The sequence below is a fragment of the Puntigrus tetrazona genome, chromosome 3, assembly GCF_018831695.1.
Source record: "Puntigrus tetrazona isolate hp1 chromosome 3, ASM1883169v1, whole genome shotgun sequence".
Classification (NCBI taxonomy): Eukaryota; Metazoa; Chordata; class Actinopteri; order Cypriniformes; family Cyprinidae; genus Puntigrus; species Puntigrus tetrazona.
Genome location: NC_056701.1, coordinates 14188156 through 14209318, shown reverse-complemented (window position 1 = coordinate 14209318; position 21163 = coordinate 14188156). Strand labels below are relative to the sequence as shown.

Here is a 21163-nt window from a genome sequence, read left to right as displayed (position 1 = left end):
ACACACACACACACACACACACACACACACACACACACACACACACACACACAATTACATCTATATAAATGTCGCCTTCATGGGCGCGCGCTTCGGTCTGATCTCTATGTAATAAAGATCGACCACATTCTCAGTTAGACCAGGCACTAGCTTTTATGTTCGTGCGATCCACATTTAACTGAGACTTTTAATGCGTACATTTTTTCTTTATATGCTTTAGCGACATATTGCTCATTTTAGGTTATGTGACATTATATACATATATAATGAATACATTTTTATTAACTAACATTAACAAAGCTGGATAAATACTACTGTAATAAATGCATTGTTTATAGTTTGTTATAGTTTGTCATGTTAGTTAATAACATTAATAACAAATGACTTACTGTAAAGTGTTACCCATAAAAAATATTGTTAATTTGAATCGTATATCTTTTTAGTGTTGAAAATCTAATAATTTCAAACATATCAGATTCATAATAAAAAGTAGGCTAAAACATTAAAAAAATAGGTAAACACACACACACACACACACACACACACATATATATATATATATATATATATATATATATATATATATATATATATATATATAACAGTGGTATTTATTTACCTTTGTTTATGTTACTTAATAAAAATACAGTCGGTCATTGTTAGTTCATGTTAGCTAATGTTGTTAACTAATAAACCGTAAAGTGTTACCTGAATATATTTAGAACCAGAGGTATAGTACAAAATAAAATAACATTTTAGGAAGTTTACGTATATTGTTACGTGCATGTTCTAGACTTATCGTCTTAGTAGCCTACCAAACAAACAGTGTCACATAACCTAAAATGAGCAATATGTCGCTAGAGCATATGAAGAAAAAGTGTACGCATTAAAAATCTCAATAAATGTGAATCGCACGAACATAAAAGCTAGTGCCTGGTCTAACTGAGTATGTGGTCGATCTTTATTACATAGAGATCAGACCGAAGCGCGCGCCCATGAAGGCGCAGGAGCGCTCGGGCAGATTAATGTGGGATTTGAGCAGCACCTGACTAAGTAACGGGAAACTGCTGATCACTGGATGAACGCGCGCTGGAACCTTTTAATTTAATTGCTAATGGATTAATGAAGCGTAATTCTTATTTTTTTGCCTCGTCTCTTTTAAAGTCAGAGAAGATGGACTGAGCCCAAGTACTCGATTGATCCGTGTTTTATTTGGCAGTGCTTTGTAATGATCTTCTAATGTTTAGAAACCGAAGGATGTTCACCAAGAGTCACAATGGGCCGTCAAACTATTAATCTGTAATTTAGTGCGCCTTTTAAAAATCCTCAACCAGACTGACTTACAGAGTTTAACTGAACATGTAACTTGAAGAGCAAAAGGTCGTATTTTATGAGCTTATCCACGGCCGTCTGCCAATGTCAGGTCACCGCAGTTTCGTTTCCTGTCCATCGACATCATCTGCAAGGGTTACGAAGTAGGCCTACGGCACTTTCTGTTTGGCGAACATGAGAAAATCTTTTTTCAAGCGAGCAAAAGTATTGCCTTGGATAAGCAATGTGACTCTGTACGGATGCTTGTTCGCCGGCGGGGACTTCGTGCATCAGTGCATGATCGCGCAGAGAGAAGAAATGGACTGGAGGCACACGAGAAACGTGGCCATAGTGGCGCTGAGTTTCCAAGGCAACTTCAACTACTTCTGGCTGCGAGCTTTAGAGCATCGTTTCCCGGGAAGATCGGCCGGTATGGTTTTCCGCAAGCTGCTTTTGGACCAAACTTTTGCTTCACCTTTGGCGACCAGTGTCTTCTACACAGGTGATGTAGACTAAAGTCAGTCCCGGTCTCTAATAATACAAGCGTTTTGTTTCATCGCCCGATTCCTTGTCTTTACAGGTGTGAGTTTCTTGGAGGGCAAGGAGGACATATTTGCAGACTGGCGAGAAAAGTTTTTTAATACGTACAAGGTAGGCCCTTGGTGAACCACCAGAAAGAAGTATTCTTTTACCACTTAACCCCTGAACAGCCTACTTTTCTCAATATGGAAGTGTCACTTAAAAAGAGGCCAAAAGGTATAATATACGAGATTATGCACAAAATCCACTGATAAAATGTCATTTTATTTTGTGATTTATTAGGCTCATGTTCAAAATGCTATATGTGCAGTTGAGTTTAGGATTAGGTTAAAAAATGAATAAATAAATGATGAATAAATTGCAACAAATCCATGGTATTGTTTTTGAATTAATATAAATGTCATATATTTATTATTAAAACAATATTGAGAACAAGTAGCTTTTTATGGATGACTGTCTAAATATATTTTTACATTTCAGACCGGACTGATGTACTGGCCATTCATGCAGGTAAGGACTGCGTTCAGTCACTATATAACATATAAACACAGATAAACCCGGCACGTCTTCATCCTTTGCTTTGTCAATATTCTTCAAGCGCGTGGTTCATTTTTCCCATCTAATCGCTATTTTGCGTTGATTGACCTGTACCTTTCTTTCAGTTTCTGAATTTTGTTCTGATGCCTCTGTATCTGAGGACGGCATTCATGGGCTGTTCGGCATTCCTGTGGGCCACGTTCTTGTGTTTCTCACGGCAGAGCGGGGACGGCACTGCAGCAGTGGCCTTAGCTTGGATCATGGCCCCCAAAAAACGGCTTCTACCTCGCGGCACCGACGAGGAGAAATAGAGACACAGTGGCGCACGTCAACAACATTGTGCCTTTGCGGATGAACAGTTCTGTCCCACAATGGTACTGCATTGAGGCTGTGCTTATGAATCTTATTACGAGTGATATTAAATTAACTTATTTGTGTACTTTGTGTTGAATAAGCCCATTTTACTTTATATAGTTGCATATACGTTTTGTTTCATGTGATTCGGTTTATTTATTTATTACTGAAGGGAAATGCATTGTGTCTTTATGAATTTCACTGGCTGGGTTGGAGGGGCCTTGTGACATTTGTGCCCCTGGGTAAGGTTGCCATTCAACCCATATACCTTATTCGTTTATTGAAATATTTAAAAATGTGCATATTGTGCAGTGTCTTTGTAAAGAGAAATAAAGACGCATTCATTAACAAGGTTTACATAACATGCACATGTATTCATAAGGGATGCAGTATTTAAAAAAATGTATCTTATTAAATTATGTAATAAAACAGTGTATTTATTGCGATTATATATTTTAGTTAAAATACATAGTTTAAGTATTTTATACTAAGCGTTGTTCACTTAGTTTGTGAGTTGTACGGTTTATTGTGGTGCTGTTTCTATGAAAGTGTATGCGAGAGGTGACGGCTTAATGTAGATTTTATGAGATATTGAGGGTGATGCTGGGTAACAGATAAACAGCTTTTCCGGTACTGATTGTCTGTGTTGGATTAGGCAGGATCACACGCTTGCTAATCTTAGAAGGGCAAAAATGTCTGGTGTGCCCTCACTGCATGCAATGACCTCTGACAGCAGGACAGAAAAAAAAAGCCTTTTTATTTTGGTTTTTAAACGTGTGGCATTTTTAGACAAAAAGAACGATGAGAACAAATACCAAAATGTGCTTCATTCGAAGCTGCTGCATAGATTAAATATTTGCCACTGGTTACGTGCAAGTTGCATGACACGCACCGCTCGCATCAAGTTACTTTTTATTTCATGCATGGGTCTTTTAAAACGCTCAGAACAACCCAGGGGGCCTGAGACCCTCCTAGCGGCCCTACACTAGGAGGTGTCAGTAAAATAAAATCAAGATGAAAAATGATAAAAAAGAAACCTAAGTATACCAAATTAATTGTGAAAGTGTGATCTGTAGACGTTGAAAATCATAGAAAATAATCAAATCTTTAAAAGTCAAGGAAATTTCTTTAATAAACATATTTTTGTAACATATTTTTGTCAAGCTATAAAACATTTTCTTTGTTGTAAATTATAAATGTATTATTATTATTATTATTATTATTATTAATTTATTGAGATAAAATAATTTGTAAAGCCTTATCCAATAAATCAGTGACTTAAATATGTTAAGAAAATAAGAAAAATAGTTTAATTTAATATTGACACTTGTTTCTGTACATTAAAAAGTTTGCAAACATAAATGCCAAAAATCTATAGGGGCTGCGTTGCTAAATATTGTCTTTTTTTTTAATTATGCAAGGCCTTGAAATCTAAAAGGTTAAGAACCAATGAAATGTGTTCATGTTCTAAATGTTGTATGTTGTTTTTTTTTTTTTTACTTTTAAGTTTATGCACATAAAAAGACAGTGCAGTGTTGCATTTTACATCTGGAGCAAGTTTATAGAGATCACTGCCACCAAACTCACATTTCTTTAAGACGCAGCATAGATAAGGTTTTACCAAAGATCTCACCTAAACGTTGAAAATAAGTAAACAAATTCAAACATCTGATGATTATTATAAATACAGTATACAGCCTACAAATCCAAGAATATTTTTAAACAAATTATACAAACCACACTTTTAATAGAATTTTATTACTATATTATTAATATAGCCTAAATTGTATTCTAGTCATTATTGCCATCCTACAAAACCCAATCTACACTGCACTGCCATGCAAAAAAAAAAAAAAAGATTCAAGAAGCTGAAACCATCCTGCAGTAAATATGTTTTTGAGGCTGTAAATACAGGTAACTTTCTCCTGTCCTTCAAAATATCACATTCAATCCAGTGTGCTACTTGCCCATTTTTTTGTATAGAAATTGTTTAATTTTATACAAGCAATTTTTGAGCTAAACGTTTTCTGTGTATTTTCAAAGTAATCAATCGACTGGTTAAGTAAAACGATAACTACTCTTTTATTAACTTTATTCAACTACAGTGTCTGGCCTCAACTAAAGAGAACTGAAGGCGCACTGTGAGTTGTAAGGTGTTGTGTGTGTAACGCTCGGGGCAGCAGAGCTCAGCTCAGGTGGACGGTCTCTAGGTGAGTCTGTGGTTAAGACGCACCCACCGCTCGATGCCACTCCCTTCCAGGTGAAGCGTCCTTCGCGCCGCTTACCTATGAAACGAACACAAACCCTTCCAAACCCTTCTTGTTTTTCAAAAAAAAGGCAATAACAAGCGTAAGAGGTGAAGCAGCGTGAAGATGGAGGCAGCGCCGGGCGGTCTCGGGCGCTGTTCCTGCGCGTTCTGGCTCGCGGTGGCTTTCGACGCGCTCGGTCTCGTCATATTACTGCTCGGCGTGTTCGGAGACTTGTTCTTCTACGACTTCTTGATATACGCGGGAGCCATCATCATCTTCCTGAGTCTCATCTGGTGGGTTTTCTGGTACACGGGTAACATCGAGGTGCCACCGAGGAGCTCGAGGACGACGTGGGCTTGCTGAAGAAGGGCAGGGGTTTGGCAGGGGTCGTGAGGAGGTTCTCCAGCCGCCTCTCGAGCGGAATCAGAAACTCCCTCAGGAGAAACGGGGGGCCGCGGGGTCGAGGCGCGGAGCCCGGGCGAGCGAAGCACGGGAGGGATGGCGGTCAAGCGCCGGTGGCTTTTGCCATGAGCTCTCAGGATAACGTGAGCACTGTTTCTGCGACAGTGAGCGGAGGAGACGCTCTCAGGACAGAAACACAGGCCATATGAAGCGCCACTTACAGGTTAATAGCGTCGCGTCTGATTGTCTGAATTACACTAATTAGGATAATAACGATGACAGCTCCACCAGTTTAGCAATTAATATTTGATTTAAAAAAAGCTGGTCGTATAGAGAAAGGAGACATGTCAATCAGATGACTTTGAGGAAGTATTCGTGTCATAAGTAAGGGCAGATCCCTCTGTTAAACATCAACCGTGAAACCTACAATAGCATATAGCCTATAAACAACCGAGACTTACAATGTAAAGTATGTAAAGTCATCCGGCTATGTACTATATGAGGAGTGTTTTACCACCTGTAGGCCTGCTTAATAATTAACACAATATGAAGTCAAATAAACACACAAAACTGAGTATTTATAGACTGTGTATGAAAAGAAAACACAAAAATGCATTATGCCTTCCAAGTGGATTCAATAGGTTAAATAAGTACATTCTATATATAATACATGCCCTTAGATAAATAGACCTTTTAAATGACAAAAATAAAAAGATGTTTAAACATTTTCTTTTTTATTTTAACAGGTTACAGAAGAGGATATTCAACCACATGGCATTGCCCATTATGCCTTAACAGACTCGTTTTTCTCTTCTGTTGAAATATTATTTTTTTTACTCTGGTGTTTTATTAAAAATGTTTACAAGTGAATTACATTTTGTACGTTTTTTTGATTTGATTGATTATGCGTATTGTGCTTTGTACTATACACTATTGTGAGATTATGCACTGACAAGAATGGCCGTGACGAAATAAACACAATTATGTATTTTCCTACGTTTAATTGTCTTGTCTTACATCTGTGTTTTGAACAGCGCGATTGTAACCCAGAAAAGTTCTAGTATCCTGCTTTTATTGAATCTCGTCTATACTGTACAACCTTTGGACACCGAGAAGTGTTATTAGGTTTGCTTCCTCTTATCTTTGTTTGCTCATACCAATTTAGAAGCAGCGGGTGTAAATGAACCAGATGGGTGGCAGACGGCTTGATAGTTAACTCAACAACAGTGTACTTTTTTTTTTTTTAACTGTTTTCCAGATATTTATATGCAGCTTTCATGTGGATTTGACAACTTTATTCCTCAAACCATACATGCATTTTATGCCATTTTAGATGCATTCACTCAAGAAACTTTTGCACAATTAAGATAACGATAATTTCATGTAAGACTGTATTATTCAACAGGGTGAATCTATTGCTGATATCATTTGTATTGTGATATTTTTCATGACAAAACCAAAACAAAAACAAGTGGTCTTCAATAAGGAGCCCACCAGTTATTTGATTTCTCACAAATAAAAAAGTAGCTTATTAAATATTTTAAAATATTAATATTTAATCATATAAATGTATTAAAAAGGTTAAACATTAAACATTGTAAAGTATGTATGTACACGTTATTATAGACCAATGAAACAGTTAAATCTGTATAATACATACCCGTCTCATCTCTCTTAGAGGCCTTTAGCCTGATTGCATGCCTTCATTGAGTCATCACGCTTTAAACCACTAGGTGGCAGAACTTTCGTTTATTGAGCACAACGCTACTTCCGTAACAACAATACAGCGCTTCCGGTCGTGCGGAGCTCAGCATGGTTACGCATGTGGCTATTCTTATAACTCACTTATAATGCCTGCTTTAATTTCATACTTTTTTTGAATAACCGTTATTTGGTAAGTTGCGATCTATTACCTCTCGTGACGTAGTCTGTTTAACAACTAACGTCACGCGCAGTTATTTTAAAGTAGTTTTGTGTTCGCAGATTAAAATTATTTGCGATAAATAATGGAAATTGAGGGCAGAGAATTCCTCAATACACCCCCGAAGAAAACTGTGCGTTTTGGAGGCACAGTTGCCAGTACGTTAGCGAAGGTGCAGGAGGTGAGATTGTACATAACGTTACCGTGTAAAGCGCGTGAAATGTCCCTGTCTCTAAAACATGTCCTGGCATGTCTGCTGTGACGTCCACAGGGCGACACAAGGGATTATGAACTGATAAAACATCAACTCTCAGATCCTGACATTAAGGCGAGTATTGTTTTTAATCGCTATTTCAAAGCATCCACGCATAAAATTGTTTTGGCAAGACCTGTAGAAATCATAGAACATAAAAAAACAGTAGATACTACTACTATACTATACTATCTTTCTATTTATGTATATATCTATGTATGTATCTGTCTATCTCTCTCTCTATATATATATATTCATAAATCTTGAATGAATTGGTCAAACAGACTCATGAAGATTGTTTTTTTTTTTTTTTTAAATGCTTATTCAATATTTGTGTGGGCATCCTGGAGCTTGTATTGAAATGCTCCTTCTATTTTATTGTCTTGTATCTCATTGTAGGACGCTCAGATTATCAACTGGCTGCAGGAATTAAGGACCTGTGTCACTCAACTTGGCAAAGATCACGAGCAGTTAATATATGTTGTTTTGGTGAGTGAAACACTATTGTGTCAAATGATGAACCAAAGCAGGGCGGTCATGTTCTCTGTGTTTGTCCATGCAGAAGCTGCCATGGCTCAGTCGCGGTCAGGCGGTGGTGGACGAATATCTGGCCTTTCTGAGTAACCTGGTGTCGGCGCAGACAGTTTATCTCAGAGTCTGTCTCAGGATGGTCATTGCTAATTTTGCACCACGTAAGATTTATCGTGATGATGCTTTGCTCCATTCACGTTGGTTAATGGCTTAAAATAATGTTTGATTTCCTTTTTCTTTCAGAGAGAATACGAATCCAAGAAGGGAATGTGGATATTTCAGATTCTGATGACGAAGATGAAAGTTGGTCTACTTTTTTTTTATATCAACTGCATGTGTTTTTAGTGATTTAATTTGTAGCGCTGACTATTGTTTTTGTTGATTAATTATCATATACTGGCTTCTTTAATCCACCCTGGTGGTAGACCTTTGTCAGGATAGACTTGATGGATAATCATACTTGCATAAACTCTCATAAACAGACTGTGGTTTTAATGCATTACAGTGTGCAGTGTGCTGATATGTCATGTTGACGTCAGTGATTTGTTTTAAAATAACTTGTTTTAACGGCAAAGATCCAATAAATTGATCCAAGACATTTTGTCCTTTTGAAAATATACTGCGATTTCCACAAGAATATTAAGCAGCAGATGCTTAAACGGATGTTTTAAATATTGATGGTAATATTAAATGTTTTTTAACAGCAGATGCTGTCATTATCCATTCCTGTCATCAATCAATGAAATCATATCTGTATGTCATTATTATAACTTCTAAGGCTGCACAATTAATCGATTTTCTAATTACAATTACGGATGCCACAATTATCGTTCAAAGTGGCAATTACACTTATGTTATTCTGCATGCTTAAGATGTTTTTTTTCTTGCAAAAGGTTATTTTAAGGGGACTTCTGTTGTTTTAATTTTGGTTTTTGTATAACATTATAACACAATTAATAGTTTTGGTCTTTTTTTCTTTCTTTTTTTAAATAATGGATAAGCCAATCCAATGTATAATTGACATTTGAGGCTTCAAACTATGGTATAAACGTTAAAATGTTACAGTTTCAAGGGAAAATCGTCGTAATCGTGCAGCCCTAATACCTTCTGCCTTACACCATAATCATTTTTTTTTTGTTTTGTTTTTTTATTCCCACAGATCTGCCGAGGACATTTGATCATTGTCATCAAGCCTTACAGCTGATTGCAAGATATGTTCCATCGTAAGTGTCTTTATAAAACCTTCAAAAGCTTAACACAGTTTCACAGTTCTCTAACTGCGAGTCTAACTAGAGTTTCCTTGTTCTCTAAGAACCAGTCGATTCCTGATGCCGATCCTTTCCGACAAGTTCCCTTTTGTGCAGAAGTCCTCCAGAACACTTGTGAGTCATGTAGAAAGCACGTCAAACCAGCACTGGAGTAAATGAACATACGTGAATGGGATTGTTCTGAGTCTGTTGTTTGCCCACTCAGGAGTGTTATGTGCACAACCTGCTGAGAGTTTCAGTCTACATCCCTGACCTGAGGAGAGACATCCTAGAGCTCATCATCAGCAAAAAGCTCATGCTAGATGTGAGGGACTTTTCAGTCAACACTGATTTCTTTGTAACTGTGCAGATGTTTGATGGCTGTTTTTGTCATTTAGGTTAGTGCACCACGGAGTGAGATTGAAGAAGTAGAAAGTGATGCTCATGCTAACGGGGCATCACACGATGACTGCCTCTTTGACATGGTGGGTCCAAAACCAAATATTCAGTCTCATGTTACTCCTATCTTGAATCTTGAAGAACGTACTGCTCTTTTACATTCAGTGAATAGGGACTGAAAAGTTCAAGCTTCAAAAAAGTAGTTGAAACAACCTAAATTGGATAACAAGTTTTTATTAGGAATCAAATTGACTTAATTCAGGGGTAACTTGTATTGTAGTCTTTCCTTTTTTAATGTTTGAGTAGTCATAGATCTTACTCGTTTTAACTTCATGTTTTGTGTGGTTTATTCAGGATGAGGAAGAGGACTCTCGACTGGATTCAACAAGGCCTGATGGAGCTGTGATGGTTCATCCCATGGCACAGAGACTGGACACAATGATGACCGTCCTGCTGTCTTACATTAAGGACATTTGCTATGTCAATGGTCAGGATATTACCTCTTTATTACTGTCAGTTAAAATGTTTAATTAAAATTCAGTTAGGACATTCATAACGAAAAACAAAACTGCCTAAAGTTTAGGGTCAGCAGGCTTTTAAAAAAGAAATGAGTGCTTTAATTCAGCATGGAAGCACTGAAAACCCTCTGCCTTGAATAAATGCTGTTTGTTTTTTTACTTTTGTATTCATCAAAGAAAATTGAAAAAACTCTTCACAGTTTGTATAAATATATTAAGCATTGCAGCATGCTTTTTTTTTTTTTTTACATTGATAGTAAAAATAAATGTTTATTGGTCACTGGATCATTTTATTAGGTAATGATTTTAAGGATTAAGTCTGGAGTAATGATTGAGAAAATTCAGCTTTGCATTATAACATTTAAAATACATTTGAGTAGAAATCAGTTATTTTAAATGATAATTTCACAATGTTACAAATTTTACTGTATATTTCAGCAAAAAAAATGCAGAAATATTGAGCATATAAGACTTTAAGATCTTTTGAACTGCTATCTATGTATAATGGTTGTGTTAGCCTGTTTATACCTCCAAGTAAAGAAGTGCATTAAAATGCACAGGCATTAATACATATTTCATAAATGGCATTCACACTTGGATTTTTAATGTAACTTTTTTTTCTTTTTTTTATTGTTTTAATCTCAATAGGCTCATTAGATATAGAGAAAACCAAAGCTCTCTACAGAGACCTGGTGTCCGTGTTCGATAAGGTGGTGCTTCCTACTCACGCTTCCTGTCATGTACAGTACTACATGTTCTACCTGTGCAGCTTCCACCTGGTAGGTTCACGCTTCTCTCTCATTTTCACATAAACAAAAACAAAACACAACTTAATCTCTAAATCTTTTATTTCTCTCTTAATTTCTTAATCTCTTTTTTTAGGGCTTGGCTGAAGCTTTTTTAGATCACTTATGGAAGATGTTACAAGCCCCCAACCAGCCCCCAGTCCTGAGACAGGCCGCTGCTGGATACATGGGAAGCTTCATGGCAAGAGCCAAGTTTTTGCCAGTATCGTACGTGACCTTATCATGCGGTTTTATCTTATCTGATGGAGCAGGGATAAATATTTAATCATCGTTCTTGGCAGTGGTTTGTTACCTCAATTAAGCAATTAAACATTAATGCCCCTTTGTTGTTATCTGCGGAAAAAAATGCAGATACCCATATTTGTGAAAACATAATTTGAAACCTACATGTCAAAACTGGTGCTGTAGAGTTTCCTGTCTTCCGCAGGACAGTCAAGGCCTGTCTGGACCTGTTGGTTCCCTGGTTGCACCTTTACATTGATAGTCAAGACTCAGGATCCAAAGCGTTCTGTGACATCAATCTGCACGGCCCATTTTATACAGCCTGCCAGGCTGTGTTTTACACACTCATCTTCAGACACAATGCCATTCTGGAGGGCAATATGAAGAAAGGTCAGAACATGTGGAATTTACCTGTCTATCTATCTTTTTTATAGCATAAGCAAGAAAAAGCCTCTTTAAAAACAAGGGAAAAAATAGTTTGGGTACATGTTATAATTATTGCTTTGAAAAATTATTTTAACAAAAATGCTTCACTGCTTAATATTTGGAAAATGCTTGTGTGCCAACATGCACCCAAAAAAAAAAAAAAAAAACACAGTAAGGAAAGGTCAGTTGTAAAGGTGTAAAGTGTTGCGTGATGGCAAAATAATCCTAACCTAATCCTAATCAAACAATCTAAAAGTACTCATTATTTAAATGTACAAAAGCATTTGACAAGAACTTCACCCATGGGTTTCAAACTAGACTTTTTGTCCTCGACCCTTCCTCAGGGTTGGCGTACTTGCAGGGTTTGAACCTGGAGCGTATAGTGATGTGCCGGCTCAACCCGCTGAGGGTCTGTATGCCTGCTGTCACCAACATGTTTGCAGCCATCACCAGGTACAGCACAAGAGAACCCCATCATCTGATTACAACACTTCACAAAATACCAGCATGACAAATGAGGGCAATTTCACCCATCTGTTGGCAGGAAGTACCAGCTCGTCTTCTGTTACACCATTATTGAGAGAAACAACCGGAACCTGCTGCCAGTGGTGAGCCATTCAACGGGCGGCAACTCGGTGTCCATTAACACAAACCCTCTGGATTGCTTCTTCCCTTTTGATCCATATCTCCTGAAAAGGTGACACATTTATGCTCATTCGTGTCAAGCTCAGCCTTGGAATGCTAGTTAATTTAAATCATTTATGTATTATTATTATTATTATTATTATTATTTACAGCTCTGGAAAACTCATTGAGCCAATCTACCAGGTGTGGGAGGAGCCATCCGATTGTATGATAGACGTTCCCAAGAAGGACGTGAGAAAGGTGATATACATTCATAGCGGCCAGAAGAGGATTTCATTTTTTTTTGGTCTTGAGTTTGACTTTGTCTGCACATTCAGGAAATTTTAAGTGTCCGTATACTTACTCTTTCGTGTTTTCATTTAGTAGTTTAGTTTCTTCAGAAATATCCAGTGACACTTTGATCTTGTCTCTCAGGGGTCTATGGAGGAGGAAGATGACTTCCTGCATGGAGAAACGCCTCATGGAGACTCACTAGTAGGCATGACTCCTGGCTCTTATGACTCTCTGCACAGTCCGCGGAGTGTTGGCTCTCCCCCCATCTCCTTCCTGCAGCGGCCTTTCTGATCCACCGCTGTAGCTCTCAGCTGTTCACAGAACACACCAGGAGGGGGCGCTCAAGGACTGCTTGTGCTTGTGTTAGCACAGATCTTACTGGGGCCCTTCACATACCAGCATTACTGACCCCAGTGTGCGGCAGTACTTTTACTAAACCCTCACTCAAGACCGTGTCATAAAATGTAAAAGTTTATTGCACACTTGTGCTATATTAATAGAAACATCAGCGGTTTTAAGTACAAACTATCACTTTAATCACTTTGAATAAATTAGTTTTTTTTCTGTGATATTTTCAGTTTGTTCTGAAAAAAATTGAGATTTGAATTGCTGGCGGTGTGTTTAAAGGTAAATGGGTGTCAATTCCCATGTTATGAGTTTGAGCTCGAGCTAAACCTTGTCTGTTTGCACAAAATATTCTGTAAAAATTGACATACAGAGAACACTTTATTGTAAAAATGTTTTTCTGTGTTATTTGTTAAAATTATAACTTGTCGCCCTAGGCATATTCTGTACAAATATCAAATCTCCGCACTGAGCTGTACTTTGCGCTACAGTTTTGAATTCAACTTTTGAAATTAACGTCAAGTAATAAATTGGTCTGGCTGTTTTATTACAATGTGGAAAATAACTCTCGTTTTCATTTTTGATCACTTTTGGTAAGCTTTGGTCAAACCAAAGCAAAAAACCTTTTTTAAGACATACATACATATGTGAATATACTAACAGTGATGAACCTATGACTGCATGTTACTGGAAGGTCAAATTCAGTGATGCATGCTTAATAGAAACTGTACAGATGCATGTAGTCGTATATAACAAAACAAAAAAAAGACCCACACAAGCTGTTGCAGATTATACAAGCATTAAAACTGTGTCAGCATGCAACCCTTGGTAGCCAAATAATTTTTTCAAATATTGCACCATGCACCAGCTTTGGCTCAACAATGCAGACTGGCACGCACCACAGACGCACAGACACGAGCGTGTCTGTCTCAGTGCATCTGAAAATAACAGACAAATACTGTACTGTTTCAAAAACTCAGCACTGCATGTAATACAAAAAACAAAAGCCACATCACATACTTGTTCAGACTTTAATAAAAACATTAAACGAAAGAAATTCAGGCCACACATATGATGCAATCTAGTTAAATCACAGGACTACGTGTCAGCATTTGCAGAGCATGTGCTGTTATTTATATTAACAAACCATCTGCATGACCGTAAACCTCTATCCTCAGGAAATGAAAGACACCAGCTTATTATTACACATTGATATAAGTGACTGTAGATCCTATACGGCAAGACAAAACAGCCGAATACAGTGTGCTTATGAAAACAGTAACCCGAACCATGTGCATTGTTCAGCTGAATGGATGCATTCGGGGTGGAACGCTGCAATATGACTCCCATTACTCCACACCAGCGCCGTGACGAGCCAAATCCCCCCCCAGAACAATCAGCATAGTCCCAAAGATTCCGAGATGGAGCAATCAACGTCCATCAACCCAACGAACCACGAAAGATTCCCCCCAAAGGACTCAACGGACCATAACTGATCGTAACGCAGTGCATGCTGGGTGACATTGGACTGACCTGCACCGCAAATGCGTCCCAGTGTAGACTGACATGATCGGCAAAGACATGAAGAGGACATCGAAGGGGTCGGCGGCTAGATTTACAAGGTTTCTGACGGCAACCGCGCACGTACTTACAAGCGAGCGTGTCTACGTGTCTATGAATAATAAAAGATTTGGACCGAAAATATAAAATCTTTAAAACATCATAGCACTTCTCAGAACGGATACAAATAAGCATCATATCAAATGATGACGAGTGGGGACTGTCCCAAAGATCCCTAGGTGAAATGTAATACATGTACTGTATAATACGCCTAACTCTAATAGAGAGGTCAGCTGCACAGCCACATGTGTTTTCATTACAGTTGAAATGGGGAAATATACCGCATCTGAATGAAATCGTCTTCATAACTATGCGGTATGTATTATAAGTCACATTCGAGCATCATAAAGTCGCCTCTGCTGTTAAGAGTGACGTCGGTGTTTCAGATTTCTATTCCCTCGGTTGGTTTCTGCCTTTATGTTATAACACTCAGTACTGCTACGTGTTAAATATGTACACGGACTGTGTTGAAAAAACGAGTATGAGTTTGATCAGTAGAGCTCAGGCCTCTGATAACTGCTTGAAAGAGTACAAACCGCACCGCAAATCTTCACAGTCTCTTATTTTCCACAGGAGAGCTGCAGTTCAGCCTCGTTGTTCTGATTGAGCCCGGTTCGTCTGTCCATCCCAGATGCTCTACTGACCTCTCCGCTCTCCCGCAGGAGCCCCGAGGACAGGAGGTTGTGGCCACTGAACGAGGCTACAGGGAGAAAACACAATTGTTGCAGGTTAAACATAGCGTTATGTAAGTCTATAATCTTCTCATGTAAATATGATGAAGAAACTCGTAAGCATGTTTGTGAACATGTTCCATCTCAGAAGTGACAGGCACTTGCCCTTTTCCTTAAAAGTATACACCTTCCAAAAAGGGGTGGAAAAAAATGGTCATATTGTGTAACACACAGTGGCTGTATAATATTGGACAGCTGTTGGTCTTTGTTCATTAATAACTTCTTAATAATGCAATGTTTACAGAAGAAAAAACAAACAACTACAGTATATATATATATATTTTGTCATCAGTAAATATGTAGTTAGTATAAAAAATAAAGAAAATATGATTCATACATAAAATGTATTATTATTTTAATAATAAATACATGCACATATACATAGGCCTACCAGAAAACAAATGTACCAAAGCATGTTCAATAAATAAATTATATAAAAAATAATTTCAGAATGATAATTAAAGACTAGCAAGACTTTTGTTTTCAAAGGATCTTCTGAAAAGCACTCATGAGCACTTTCTGTTAGGATTGACCCAATAACAAGGCTGCCCTTGATTCTCACGTCAAAATGGCACGATTAATACCATTTAAACTCTACATGTCTAAAATATGAGCCATGCGAAACCTGCTTTGGTGTTTTTCAAAACTCCTTGTCAAACTGGATAACAGAGAGACTTTGCAAGGTTAGCAGTTATAGTGCAGGGTTTTGTGACAGAGAATGAACGTTTGGCCTGAGCTAAACTCAGCTGACAGCAGCAGTTGAAGGCAAAAATGCTGATTGCTTTATAACACGACAAAAACGGCCACTCACTCTGAATCACAGTCCTCTTCAGCCTTCACAACGTCTCCCTCTACGTACTGCACTAACGCTGCAAAACAAGCAAACATTTCATGAATATTAATGGATAAGAAAACAAGTTTAAATGTCCCAATATCCCAGATTATGTAAGTCACCCCACTCAAACAGACTGATGTAGCTTCAAACAGTCAGAGTAAAGGAAAGAGGCTTTAAACGGCCAGGGCTGTTGATTTCTCACTCACTGTGATCCTCAGTGCAGAGCGAGCAGACACCGTCCACGAGCTCTTTGGCCTCAGCCGCGAGCTGGCAGGCGCTGTCAGGGATCGGGGATGGTGTGTCGGGGCTGTCGGTCACTGGAGACGCTCGAGCGCACCTGCGGGACGAGGAAGGTAAGTCACCATCTCTGGCGGGACACACAATGCAACTTTGAGTGCTTGTCTTGAGAAACTTACCCACTTTCAATCCCAAATAAGCTGGTGTTAGTGAGAACTTTGTGGACATTCTGTAAAAACAGAGAGCGAATTTTACCCAGAACAGTTTTAAGGGACAGTTCACTCAAAAATGCTAATTCTGTCATCATGTCGTTCCAGTCCTGTATGAATTTGTAGGAACGTTGCTTTTAACAGTATGGAAGAGTTACTGGAAGTCAACGGCTACCTTTAACTGTTTGGTTGCAAAAAATCCTATAAAAAAGTTCAACAGAAGGAGAAAAGTCATACAGGTTTGGGATGACATGACGGCGAGCAAATGATGGCAGAATTTAGCATTTCTGCGTGGACTAGGCTAAGTGTTGAGTCAGAAAATGAGGTTTGTGTTTACCTGTGCAAAGCCAAGGAGCTTTTTGTTGGAAATCTCCAGGTGTTTTCGTGTGAGTTCAGACTTTCTTAACTGACTATCAGTGGTGGTGAGCCTCCTGTTCAGCTCCAACACATCCTCCTGTGAAGAAAACCATTTACAGTTTACTAAACATATAAATATATATATATCAGTATATATATATATATATATATATAAATAAATAAAAAAAAACATTTTCCTAAACTGAAGATGAAATTGCAAAACCGCTCAAAATGTAACTGAAATACTAACTGAAATAAGTCTAAATGAGTGCTAAAATTAGTAAAGCCAAAAGTTAAATAAAAGAAATAGACGAAAAGAAAAAGAATTGTATATGAAAACATAAAAAAGCTAATTCAACAAACATAATAATACATAAATACCAAAATAACAGCTTAAAATGAGTTAATCACAAACAGGACTGTGCTAGTTACCTGCCAACTCTTTCCAGTCCACAGAAGTTTTCATTCATTGCATCATCTTGTAAATCTTCTTAAAAATAATATAAATAATTTTTCATCACACGGAGAGAAGTGATGAGGATGATTTACCTTAGTAGCCTCCAGTCCTCTCTGTTTCTTCCCAGCGAGCTGGTTCTTCAGATCTTTGATTTCAGCCTCCAGGAGCTGAATGACCTCCTCGTAGTCTTGCTCGGCACTGTTAGTCTGCCTCTGAACAGCCTCCGCTACCTGCAGCTTACTCTTCAGAGACTTGTTCTCCTCCACCGTGGCTGTGGCCTTCTGTTTCATCCATATACATGGAAATAAGAGAATACACAAACTGATGAGTGGAGAAATGTCTTGGGGCCAAATTCGCTAGGAGTCCGCGCAGGCACAAACCCTCATTTGGCATTAAAAAAAATACTGTCAGGATTTACTAAAAAAAAAAAGCAGTGGGAAATTAGCGCTGAAAAGGCATGTACGCAGTTATTTTTGAATAAGCATTTGTAGAAGTTTCCCTTCTGATCGGTAATCACGGTTTATGACCTATTATTTCATTCATAAAAAAAGCATGTCTTAAAGCGGGAGGTAATTTGCGGTGCCCTTGGTAGACTGCAAAGATCATTACGGCACTGATTTGTTTGTTTCCATTAATCACACGCAGCATTTTTCCTCCCATTGGTGCTTTTACGCTAATTCGCCCTTAAATGTTCAGATATTCATGTGTTTATAGCTTGTGTTTGGTATACACAAATATAGTAAGGTAAAATGTGGTGCATACATCACACTGCTCACATGCCTCTTAATATGTGGATGGGGTATTTTGAGCCGTTTAAGTCGCATCAAACAAATCGTGTTTATTTGAGATGCTGCAGGCTTTACCTCCGCCGTCTTCTGCAGTTCCTCCTCCAGAGTCTTCTTGCTGTCTTCTGTGTCTTTCAGTAACACCTGAGAGCATTGCAATAGATGTTCACGTCACAAAAGCTTTCTGCACAGATGTTCAGCTCTGTCTTGATGAGTGTAAATAGAAAGTTAAGCAGGATTCAAAATGACCATGAAACGCAAATGGAATTATGTTCTCTAAATGTATGATATTCATCCTATAGACTCAATGCATCAAGGCGTGCAATTTTTGATTTCCACTGAAATTATAGTCATGCATACTAAACATCAATCATTTATAACTCAGCCTCATGTTCAGATTTGCCACTACTACTTTTTTAGTTTTTGCCACTACAAGGCAAACAAAGTCATGATTAAGGAAGCCATATCAGTGGAGGAAAACAGAAAAAAATGTAATAACCTTATTTAACATCAAGTAACCTGATTTTGTTACTCTTAATTCTGTTTTAGTGGCTTAGTTTGAAAAACATTCCCCAACATTTCTTAATAAAGGTATAGAAGAAAAAAGCGGTTAAATAAAGTTATAAGCAGTTTAAGCTGTGTGTTACTAAAGATGATTTGTATATAAATCGCTCAGTCTAACATTTTAACAATCTGACTTAAAACTATATTATGTTGTATTTCCTAATGTATTATTATGTATTATGTTGTACTTCCTAATGGAGTTATATTTCGATATTCACCTTCAGCTGTTTCATTTGCAGCTGGAGTTGTTTGACCTCAGTCTGAAACTCCTCGAGTTCCTCGCTGCTGTAGCTGCACTCCGACTCATATGTCTGAAAGAGAGAGTGACACCCCTAAAACAACTCTTCAGTAAGTGCGTGACCCTGCCTCTGAATCTGAAAAGAACATTAAAACCAGGACCAATACATCGATGCGAGACATATCCAAAGGCGCAGGGTACAGAACAGGCGAGCTCTGACAATTGAAGCTTTTAAGAGCTTAAAAGACAGCTTTGATAACTTTCCTGAGCAGCAGAAAAGCTCCTTTAAGAACCCTGAGTAAATCTCCCGACATGCTCAACTTCAGGAGAAAGTGAAGTCTCTATGCGAGGAGGTGCTCTGAGGATTGCGCTGAAGTTTAGCCCCAATCAAAGTCACAACTAAATCCTGCGGGTCTACTTACTGGGGAATGAAAGGCAGAGGTGTCCATCAAACTGGCTGCTTCCTGATAGGAGAACATGAAGGGACCCTGTCCCAGTCCCGCCTCCTCCAGCTTCTCCTGATAAACGCTGCGGGTGGCTTCCACAAAGTCTTATTAAGAAAACAGAGGCGTAGTTGGAAATAGCCAAGTATAGCGCTACAAACATAAAAAGCACGTAAGCATCAAAGCCATCGAGACTTCTTTAGTGTTGATTTGAAAATTTGTGATTTCATGTCAACGTTTGCCAGCTGTACGGAAAACGGGTGCAATATATTCTCTTCTCCTGTCACTGAGTGAAATCTATCCAGAATACTGCAGGAGAAAGAGAGTCTGGAGGGAATATTTATGTTGAGGTGCCCTTGCTCTAAGTGTTTGCGCAGCTGAAGTACGAGAAAGCAGGCAGAACTCTTGCTCCACTGCGAGCACTTTGATCACGATTTGCCGCGGTGGCATCTTCCTGCTGAGGAGTGTAACTCCCTGTCATGAGCAGCCTGGAAATATACTTAGCTGTCTAAGTTTGTACTGAACCCAAATATTTTTCACCTCCTGACAGACAATCTGTCTCTAAAAACTCATTCTAGCTGTTTCAAAGTGTAAACTCAAGCTCAATATCCAAATAAGGATTGTGATTCCCTTTTCAGAATAGGTATTTCCGTCCACGTCAAAATGTGATTATTTCCTCAGAGGTTGGGAACCTCAGGCACGCAAGCTGTACCGATAATCACTGGCATCCGAGGAGAGAGTGCTTGAGAGATTAGTATTACGCTTTTTTTTTTTTTTTTTTAAGTTATTTCAGTAATGTTAAATTCCACCATTTGCATGCTAAACTACGACTACCTTTTTTGCTAAACTACAGTAACCTTTTTTTCTACGTCATGCAACCTGTTTGGTGGGAGTCATAGAAAGCAGTCTACTTATTAAAAGATGCTTCACCTGTAAATATGAAGATGCATTTTTAGCGATATTAAATAGTAATTTTGGATTTCAAATTATAATCATTACTTTAATATAATCGTTACTTTTACGTAAAAACGGTAACCCCTGAATTGGTAAAAACAATGTACATTACCTAAGCAGTTCAATGGCATATGCTATTAAACCTCACTTAAACAAGGACATTTGCAGAGGAAAGTAAAAATTGTTCAAAATGACCCCTATTTTAGACTCATTTCTGATACAGAAATATGTGATTTTCTTAAAAGGGAATTTAAATCCACACCAATTGTTTTTTTTTAAAATAGTGATTATTTCCTTCATCTAGTTGATTGGCTGAGGATAGTGATGCAGGTGCGGCATAGAGGCTTAAAGGATGTGTCTATACCTCCATACGAGACGGTGCCCTGAGGGTCTGTAGTGAGACTCTCTCTGAGCTGCCGCCGCTTCTCCTCTGTTACATCCAGACCCAGATACGACAGAGCCTGCAAAAATGTCAAAAACCTTTATCATTATAGTACTTCAGGCCTATTCAAATTCTGAGAGGTCTTCAATGCCATTATACTATTCTAAAGCGCATTTTTCACTAATATGATTTTTGAACACTGTTTTAAATTTACTGCTAGGAGCATAAAAAAACAAATGTATAACTATGAACTATCAGGCTTAACTTTAGTCAATAAACAGATATTTTAAGAGCCGACTGATGACTTGTTTTCCGACTGTACAGCATCTATCCGAGTTTGAAATGAGTGTTACAGCTATGTACACAAGAGGG

General features: G+C 38.1%; 4 protein-coding genes across 8 annotated transcripts in view; 3 read left to right on the top strand and 1 right to left on the bottom strand.

Annotated features, from left to right (window-relative positions):
- The first annotated feature begins 1087 nt into the window (after positions 1-1087).
- mpv17l (MPV17 mitochondrial membrane protein like) lies at positions 1088-2965 on the top strand. The gene is made up of 4 exons (XM_043234927.1): positions 1088-1813; positions 1892-1962; positions 2332-2361; positions 2514-2965. Exons 1-4 carry the CDS (start codon positions 1507-1509, stop codon positions 2697-2699), a joined length of 594 nt encoding a protein of 197 aa, XP_043090862.1. The 5' UTR covers positions 1088-1506; the 3' UTR covers positions 2700-2965.
- A 2003-nt stretch (positions 2966-4968) lies between these two features.
- si:dkeyp-72e1.6 (transmembrane protein 238-like) lies at positions 4969-6389 on the top strand. The gene is given in 3 exon segments (XM_043234929.1): positions 4969-5322; positions 5325-5616; positions 6140-6389. Coding segments are annotated over 2 exon segments (486 nt in total). The 5' UTR covers positions 4969-5114; the 3' UTR covers positions 5603-5616; positions 6140-6389.
- A 749-nt stretch (positions 6390-7138) lies between these two features.
- rrn3 (RRN3 homolog, RNA polymerase I transcription factor) lies at positions 7139-13541 on the top strand. Of its 2 annotated transcripts, XM_043234923.1 has the most exons (18): positions 7139-7287; positions 7377-7495; positions 7586-7642; positions 7967-8056; positions 8130-8259; positions 8342-8401; positions 9258-9321; positions 9411-9480; positions 9572-9670; positions 9744-9830; positions 10099-10231; positions 10911-11041; positions 11145-11275; positions 11496-11680; positions 12061-12169; positions 12261-12413; positions 12514-12601; positions 12776-13541. In XM_043234923.1, exons 2-18 carry the CDS (start codon positions 7400-7402, stop codon positions 12923-12925), a joined length of 1833 nt encoding a protein of 610 aa, XP_043090858.1. In that variant the 5' UTR covers positions 7139-7287; positions 7377-7399; the 3' UTR covers positions 12926-13541. The 2 variants fall into 2 exon arrangements, with proteins under 2 accessions (XP_043090858.1, XP_043090859.1); XM_043234924.1 differs by having other exon boundaries at positions 7171-7495.
- Positions 13542-13996: 455 nt separating this feature from the next.
- The window catches only part of si:dkeyp-72e1.9 (syntaxin-binding protein 4), a 37599-nt gene continuing 30432 nt past the window's right edge, over positions 13997-21163 (bottom strand). For all 4 annotated transcript variants that reach the window (XM_043234922.1, XM_043234920.1, XM_043234918.1 and 1 more), the window contains exons 13-22: positions 20774-20870; positions 19435-19562; positions 18993-19085; positions 18289-18354; positions 17518-17706; positions 16949-17065; positions 16582-16631; positions 16372-16502; positions 16142-16199; positions 13997-15299 (exon numbers count right to left, since the gene is read on the bottom strand). In XM_043234922.1, the coding sequence (XP_043090857.1) occupies positions 15236-15299; positions 16142-16199; positions 16372-16502; positions 16582-16631; positions 16949-17065; positions 17518-17706; positions 18289-18354; positions 18993-19085; positions 19435-19562; positions 20774-20870 (993 nt within the window). In that variant the 3' untranslated portion in view covers positions 13997-15235. The remainder of the gene's footprint in view (positions 15300-16141; positions 16200-16371; positions 16503-16581; positions 16632-16948; positions 17066-17517; positions 17707-18288; positions 18355-18992; positions 19086-19434; positions 19563-20773; positions 20871-21163) is intronic.